The 7,867-nt window shown below is 62.8% G+C and overlaps 1 protein-coding gene across 1 annotated transcript; it reads right to left on the bottom strand.

Moving 5' to 3' along the window:
• Window positions 1-269: 269 nt before the first annotated feature.
• On the bottom strand, window positions 270-7,111 carry NCLIV_066300 (putative PPR repeat-containing protein; the record flags this gene model as incomplete). The annotated part of the gene is made up of 3 exons (XM_003886181.1): window positions 270-1,447; window positions 1,762-3,156; window positions 3,289-7,111. The coding sequence occupies 3 exons, from the start codon at window positions 7,109-7,111 to the stop codon at window positions 270-272; spliced, it is 6,396 nt and encodes a 2,131-aa protein (XP_003886230.1).
• Between the last annotated feature and the right edge of the window lie 756 nt (window positions 7,112-7,867).

The following is a 7,867-nucleotide window of genomic DNA, read 5'->3' as shown; positions in this document are numbered from 1 at the left end:
CAAAAAGCGGTTGAAGCCGCGAACGAAAAAGACGAGAACGCGTCGCCGTCGCCAACCTGGAATGGGGAAAGGAGCTCCGCGTCGAGCAGCGCGCCGCATTCCACGTGGGTGCGTCCTCAGACGACCAAGTCAACTCTGAGCCTTACTGAAGAGACGCACCGCCACGGACGGTCTCGCCGGTCGGCACAGACTCCTGACGAGCGCAGTTCACATCAGAGTCTGCACCAACGGCAGACACGAGCGTCGCCCCCACCCAGCCATGACTTCTCTCACAAGCTTGCGTGCGAGTGCAGGCACACATGCCCCATGCGGCTGCGAAAGTCCTTCTCTTTGCACACATTCTCGGCCTTGTCCGGGAGACCAGTTGTCCTGCCATCGAAAGCGCGCCCCGAGTTGCGTCCGGCGCCTCGGCCGCCCGAGGGTCCCTTCCGTCCACCCTTTGCTGCTTCCTTGGAGATGCCGACCGCCGTGATTGCGCTCGAAGACGCCCCGTTGCCGTGTTTGGCCTGGACGTGGCGCTTCCCGTCGCAGCCAAAGTTCAGGGGCACGTCAGCCTCGACCTGGTTCGCTTGCCAGCTGACGCCTCTCTCAAAGCCGCCGCCTCCACGGGGCATGCCGCCCGCCCTCGGTGCATGCGCCGGGCCCTTTCCGTACGCGGGCGGCGGCCCAGCGTTTCCAGGCTGTCTCCGTTGAGGGGGGTACCCTTTGTGGGAGTTGTCGCTTCCCTGCCGCACGAACCCGCGCACGTTGACGTGCGCAGTTACGCCGTAGACGTCGTCCTCGCAACTCTCCTGGCCCCTGCCCGCCTTTCGCTTGGTCGTCCCGAATACCCCTTGCTTTTCACTTCTCTCGCCTCGCTCTCTGTCTGCAGGAGGCGGGGCAGTGCCGCGCTTCGAGCGCTTGCTGTTCGCAGCCCCGGCATTCCGGCCGTTCGGGAAGCCCCCGGGCACAGCCTCCTTCTGGCCCTCGCCGGGAAAAGGAGTGTGCACCAGCGACGCGAACTCGTCGCCGCGTTCCTTCGCCCCGGGAGCACACCCAACGGCTCCAACTGCGCGCTTGAGCAATCTGATGATGGCGTCCACGGTCGTCTTAGCCTCATCCGCGGGGGACAGGCTGCGCCCAAAGAGACCAAGGGCCTTCCCAGTCGGCTCGCTGAGGCACAAGTTCTTGAGCAACGGCAAGTTGCGGAGACTCGAATTCATCGCTTCTCTCTCGGCGAGGTCGCGTTGCTGCTGGAGGTGATTCGCCAACCGCAACAACAGAGCCGGCGGCAACTCCTGGTTCTCCTGGGTAGCCTGCAGCGCCAGCGTGGCCGCCAAAAACGGCGCCCGGTTGTGAGTGCATGCAGCGATCAACGCCGTGTACACGTAGCTGTCCATGGCGAAGTTGAAGCGGCGCGGAAGCTCCAGCGCCAGCTCGAGGGCCCGAGCGAGGTCGCCACACTTGCCTGGAAAAGAAGACACGATTCGGCGCACACCTGTTTAGATCGCCAAGTGGGGATGGACATCCTACACACGTTTGCATGCGCGTGTCTCAGCACCTCCCGCGATCTGCAATCGATACGGCACGTTTGCGCCCACTTCACTGAGAGAGCCTCTCTGGGGTTGTAATGAGCGGTGCGTCCCACCGTGTCAAAAGACATGAGCGAGAGTCCTGCGGTTGGACTTGGGGTAGACTGGGAGAACTTGCACAAAAAGCACAGATCATGGGAATATACATATAGATAAATAGATATATGCATTGACCATTTGACTGACTTACCATAGAGCTTCACGCATTGGCACAGGGTGTAGCTGCTCGGTTTGACGTTGTTTTGGAGCATGTGGAGAAGGAGTGACTCGACGAGGGTGACGTTTCGTCGGGTGGCGGCGCCCTGGATGAGGGTGTTGTACACGATCGCGTCGGGAGAGATCTTTGCGTCTTTTTGCATTTGCTCAAAGAGCCCGAGGGCGGCGTCGAGCGCGTGCTCCTTGGACGAACAGCAAAGGCCTTTGATGACTGTGCTGTAGGTGATCAGGTCCGGCTGCGCATGCGGGTGGGATTGCATGTCTTTGAAGAGTTCGAGGGCGTCGGCGAGCCGCCCCGACCTCACGCATAGGTGAAGGAGCGAATTGAACGAGATGGTGTTCAGTGCCTTCATGTAGCAGGTCTGGTCCTCGTCGGCCGGGGCGCGCACAGCCCCGCCCTTCTCGTTTCCCAGTCGCTTGTCGCCGCGCCTGCGACTCTCGCGCGCCTCCGCGACGCCACCGAGCCGACTCGGGGACGGGTTCCCCCTGGCCTTTGCGGCGCCGGGGACCGCGTCGCTCTCCTTCAGGCGGCGGTACGCGCCGAGGGCGACTTCCACACCGCGGTTCCGGAACCGGGCCAAGCCCTTGACCAAGATGGAGAAGAGGACGGCGTCGGCAGAGCCTGCCGCGACGCTCTTGTCGAAGAGGTCGACGGCCTCGGCCATCAGCCCGTTGCTCGCGAGACAGTCGATCATGCAGCCGAGCGTGTAGTTGGAAGCCTCCACGCCGCTGCGCTGCTGCTCCGTCCACAACTCCCAGACCCGTGCCACGTTCCCGAGTTTCCCGTACGCCTTGATGAGCGTGCCGTACGCGTGGGCGTTCGGCTGCAGGTCGGACTTCTCAAAGCGCGAGAGCAGCGCGCCAAGTCGGTCGAGGTCACCGAGTCGCGCGCACGCGTCGATGCAGGTGCTCAACAGGACGAGGTCTTCACACGCGTCAATCTGGTCCATCAACTCGAACGCGCGGCGCGTGTGCTGCTGGTTCTGGGCCGGCTGGAGAGACTTGATGATGGAGCTGATGGTGAACTTGTCCGGGCGGAGGTTCGCCTTCTTGATCCGGTCAATGTACTCCCACGCCTTGTCGGGGTCTCCGGCGCTGACAGCTGCGTTGACCAGGAGGTTGAACGTGACTTCGTCCGGCGATATCCTCGGCCTGTTCTTCAGCACGCCCTTCTCCGACTGGCTCTCGATTCCGAGACTCACGTACGCCGCCGACAGCTCGTCCTCCAGAGTGTTCTCTCGCCCCTCCATGCGCGCAAGCACCTGTTCCGCCGCGTGCAGTTCGCCGTTCCCAGTGAAACTCTTCACGAGGGTGTTGTACGTCACCAAGTCCGCACATCCCGTCGTCTCCATGAACGTGAACAGTTGACCTGTCGAGGCCACACACACACACGCACCGCAAACACAAAGAACTGCGTCGCGCGGTCTGCCTCTCCTGGTCTGGAACCCGACGGCGCCTCGTCGCCTCCCACGCCCCCTTCGCGTCAGGCGCCGCGCCGTACCTGTCATCACGCGGTCGTTGGCGGACACGCAGACCATGAGGACGTAGTTCAGCAGCTGCGTGTCCGCGGCCACGCGACCTTCCGCCTGGAGACGCTCGAGAACTCGAATCGCCCCGCGACTGTCCCTGGTTCGATGGCACTCGCGAACGAGGGCCATGTAGTGCTGCAGAGCCACGCGCTGCTTTGCGTTGTTGGCGGGCGCCGCAGAGACCGGCACGGGCGCCGTCTCCTCGTCCTGCTGGGCAGAGGGACAGGGCGATCGCGCTGGCGACACGGGAGGCGGCGGAGGCCGAGGCGGACTCGAAGAAGGCCGCTGCGAGGCGAGGCGGAGGTTGCCGTTCTCCGCTGGAGAAACGTGCATGGGCCCGAACGGCGGCGGACCTGCCGGCCGCGACTCGGGGAAGAAAGGGGCGCCGCGGACGAACACCGAGTCGGTCTCGCTGCACTCCTCTTCCGAGAGAGCCTTCTTACACTCTCGGGGTTCCTCGCGCACGCTCCGTCGCGGATTCGCCTCGACGCCGTCCAGGTCGAGGAGCGTCTCGACGCTGATGCCTGCGGGGCTTCGAGAGGGCTCGAACGCGCCGAGGGCAACTGCGGCCGCGAGCGAGGCCGCCGGCGACAACGCGAGCGACTCGGGAAGATTTCCAAATGGGAAGTTCGGGTCACTCGACGCCTCGGACTGCCAAGAAGGGAAGCCCCAGATGCCCGGAGAGCCGGCCGAACATCTGTCTCCCACCTGGCCCTCGAGGCGCGGCACTCGCTCGATCGGCTCCACACCGAACGCGAGACCAGGCTCTCGCGAGGCGGTCGAAGCGCCGGCGAAAGGAAAAGGCGACTCGGCGATCAGGGGGAAGGACGCGCGCGGGCCGGAAAAGCCCGGGGCGACCATCGAGGGGACAACTCCGTGAGTACACGGGGACTGAGAACGCAGGAGAGACGTGTCGGAGGAAACGGACGAGAAGGCACACACGCCGTCTGCGGTCGTGTTTCGGGTGTCTTCAGCCTTCCACGTGAGCAGCTTGTCGCCATCTTCGCCCTCTTGGTTCAGGAACTCGGCGTCCTCGGCCAAGGCAGCGAGCGGCAGGTGTAAACGGCCCACCAAACTGTGGATCTGCGGGCGGTCCTCGCCCGTCTCCAGTTTCTCCGGACACACTCCCGACGCGGCGTCGCTGCGCTCGTCTTCGCTCTCCAACAGGAAGGAGGTGGAGAGAGACGCGTGGCTGCGAAACGACTTCACATTCGCCGCGATCCCGCCCTCGTCGACGTCAACGCCAATGTGCATCGGCGTGGCCATCGCCTTAGCGGCAATCTCGTCCTCGTCGGTTTCATCTTCTTGTTCGCGCGGCGCCTCTCTCAGATCTTCCGCGATAAATGCCTGGCCGCGAGGGGGGAAATCCAGAGAAGTCGCGAGCGGACGGGACCGCTCGCAACCCACGGCACACGGCGGGGGCGAAGGCAGCGACAAGATTTCCTCCGAGACGGATACCGCATCGTCATCGTATAAAAGCGCCAAGGCGGGCGAGAGAGCTGCACGGTGGGAGCGCTGCAACCCATCTCCAAAGTCGGGCTCGTGTGCCGCCTCTCCTGACACATTTCCCGTCTGCTCGGAAATTTGCGGAGTCCCTGGTTGCTCTGTCTCGCCCGTCTGCTCCGCGACTTGCGCTTTCGAAACGTCTTCCGTTAGCAGTGCGGAAAAGGACACCGCCTTCTTCCCGCCGCCACGAGTGTTCGACGCACGCGACAGAGGAGACCCCCAGAAAGAAGACGCCAAGTCGCTGATGAGCTTCGTCTCACGCTCCTCCGCAACCGGCTCGTCCTCACGCTGCTCGGCTTCGTCTTCCATCTCTTTTCCCGACTCGCCTTTCGCCTCCGAGTCTTGTGACTGAGGGGACGGTCCAGAGACCAGAAGAGCGGCATCGACCTCGCGGCTGACAGAAGGCGACACAGAAATCGGAGACGAAGGAGCACAAGCGACTGGAGCCGCAAATTCGACAGAATCCGTCCGGTCAACGGACGCAGCGTCCGCCTCCAAAGTTTCCGCGTCCTCGTCTTCTGTTGGCGTCTCCGAGCGTTCGAAGATTGTCGGCAGGTGGTGTCCGGCTCCGCCTCCGTCCTCTTGTCCTTCCTCTTCCGACGAAACGAGCGCATGGCCCTGGGGGACTGCGAGTGTGTCAGCGTCAATCTCTGTTTTGCGGCAACTCTGTTCCACCGCACCGCCTTGTTCTTCCTCTTCCGGTTCGCCCAACGCGTTCGAACACCTTTCGACCTTCCCTGCGGCGCCGTCAGCCTCTTCTTGCTTTGAGAGAGAGCTAGATGCTTGGAAGTTGTCCACGCCATTCCCTTCTTTCAGCGTCGCCCTCGCCTCCGATTCTGCCTCGGCGCAAGCAGGCAAAGCGTCCGCGAGACTGCGGGTGGTGCATCCTTCCTCCGGGGCACACTGCGCGACCGAGACGTTTGAGGGAAGCGAGAGCGACAGGGCCCCGCCATTTTCTTCGCGTCTCTGTTTGCCGTCATTGCCGAGAATCGAAGTCGCTGCCGGCATCTGAAACAGCATGTCCTGCGGCATCAAGCGACTGAGGGAGTTGGCGAGAGTCTCGCCAGCCACGCCCTGTTTGCTCGGCTCTTGCGCTGTACCACACACATCGTCGCGCGCCGTGTCGCTCTCCAAACTTGCCTTTTTATCTTCCGGTTCTTTCGCTGGCTTGGCACGCACCACCGACGCACGCCTCGCTGATTCTCGCCCGGCAGATCCGCGACTCGCTGGCTTCGAGCCTTCCTCGTGCGACTTCAGGGCGACAAAGCCCTGGAGGCTGGCGAGGAAGAGAACAAGGAGACCGAAATCGATGTGGATGGGGGCTCTGTACTTGAGGCACGCCGGCAGGACGCAGGCGAAGATGAAGAGGACGAGGAAATTCGGAATAGACCATTGCAGCAGATACTGGACTCGTCGGGGGACCCGACTGTGAAACAAGTGACTCAAGCTGCGGGGACGGGCGCGGAGCGAGGGAGCGGACCCCCCCTTCGACGTCAGACAGTCGATCTCTCTGCACGCCCAAGAGGAGGAAAGTCGCAGGGCGGAGTCAACGGGACGCTCGCTGACGGGATCGGCTGACACCTGATTGCATGCGGAGGGAAACCCGCGACAGGAGCCTTCCTCCGCTGCGAGTGCAGACTCGCAGCTCGGCAGATCCGTTTCGGCGCCAAAAGCCGGTTTGTTCTCGCACCTGGAGGCGCGGATCTCGTTCTCGCGCCCTAGAATGACGCTGCGGCTCTCACTCCGCGTCGCTTCGGCCGGGCCGAGCGCCAAGTCAGCTCTTGACCGACACCTGCTCGAGACGACGTTTCGCCCGCTCTCGAACTGCATGGGGAGATCGTCCACCGCTTCAAAGGCCACACTCTGTTTGCGGGGGCTTGTGAGCGCCACCCTCGCACTCGGGCCTTCCACTGCACCGGGTTCGAAGGCGCCGTCGGAGTAGAACGACGACTTGGGGAAGTTCGGGAGGATGGGACAGATGTAGTACGGGATGAGGATGCCCGAGATGTGGAGGGAGGACCCGCCAAACACTGGCCAGAAGAAAGACTGGTCGCGGCCCCCGCTGGCGTTCAGAGTCTTCCCGTTCGAGTGGGGAGAGGACGCAGCCAAGGCACCGCTTTGGGACGCCTCGGCAGACCGTCTTCCCTGGTCACGGGTCAGGTACGCCGCCTTGTGCGACGGAGAAAGAGAAGTTTCCGGCGACGCCCGATCGCCGTGCAACGTCGCACTAGGCGAGCGATGGACAAGCATGGACCACAAATTCCCTCCGCAGCGCGCCATCCCCGGCATCTTGGTGAAGCGGGCAGTTGTGGTGTGTGTCACAGACGCAGCGGCCACGCCAATTCGCTACTCCAAACACGAGGTGTATAGACAGAACTCTCGCACGCCGGTGCGAGACGACAGAGTCTCATATATGCAGAAGAAAAAAGCGAGTGAAATCGCACGGAGCAAGCCGCTGGGCGCGGCATCGGAAAGGAAGAGACACGGGAACGCGGCCGGCGCCAGCAGGGCCGTGCGGGAGAAGCCAAAGAGTTGGACCTGGTCTTGGTAGGTATTTGGCAAAGCACAACGCCGCAGGGAGAGATTCGCCCTCGAGAGAGCCTCGTCGACAAACAGAGGGGAGAGGAGCGGGAGCCTTCAGAAGCACTGGAGGGGGGAGTCTGCGCACTCGGAGGAAACAAAGCTGTGTACAGACACTCTGCACGAGGTGTCTACACGCTGCACCCAATTCTGCGAGAGATTGCTGCTTTGGCTTTCTTGGGGAACGGTTTTCGTCCAGAGCTGGTGGCGACGATGAGACGACCTTGCTTTCCGTTCAGGCAGCATGCACAGATGGACACGACCAGAGAGGAGGCTGAGTCTGATTCCTGAAAATTTTTCCAGGACAGACCGTAAAACAGATTCGGAAGCGTGCGACAGGGGCGTGACCACAAAATCCCGTAGCATGGCGTGCGTGGCGCAGATACACCTGGTCCGCAAATGCGCTCTGTGGAACGTCTATCCGAGGGAATTCGAGGTGCCTCCGCAGCCGACACCGAAAACCCT

This window comes from Neospora caninum, chromosome XII, assembly GCF_000208865.1.
Source record: "Neospora caninum Liverpool complete genome, chromosome XII".
Taxonomy (NCBI): domain Eukaryota; phylum Apicomplexa; class Conoidasida; order Eucoccidiorida; family Sarcocystidae; genus Neospora; species Neospora caninum.
Note: the sequence above shows the minus strand (reverse complement) of the source record. Positions and strands in the feature narration are given on the sequence as shown.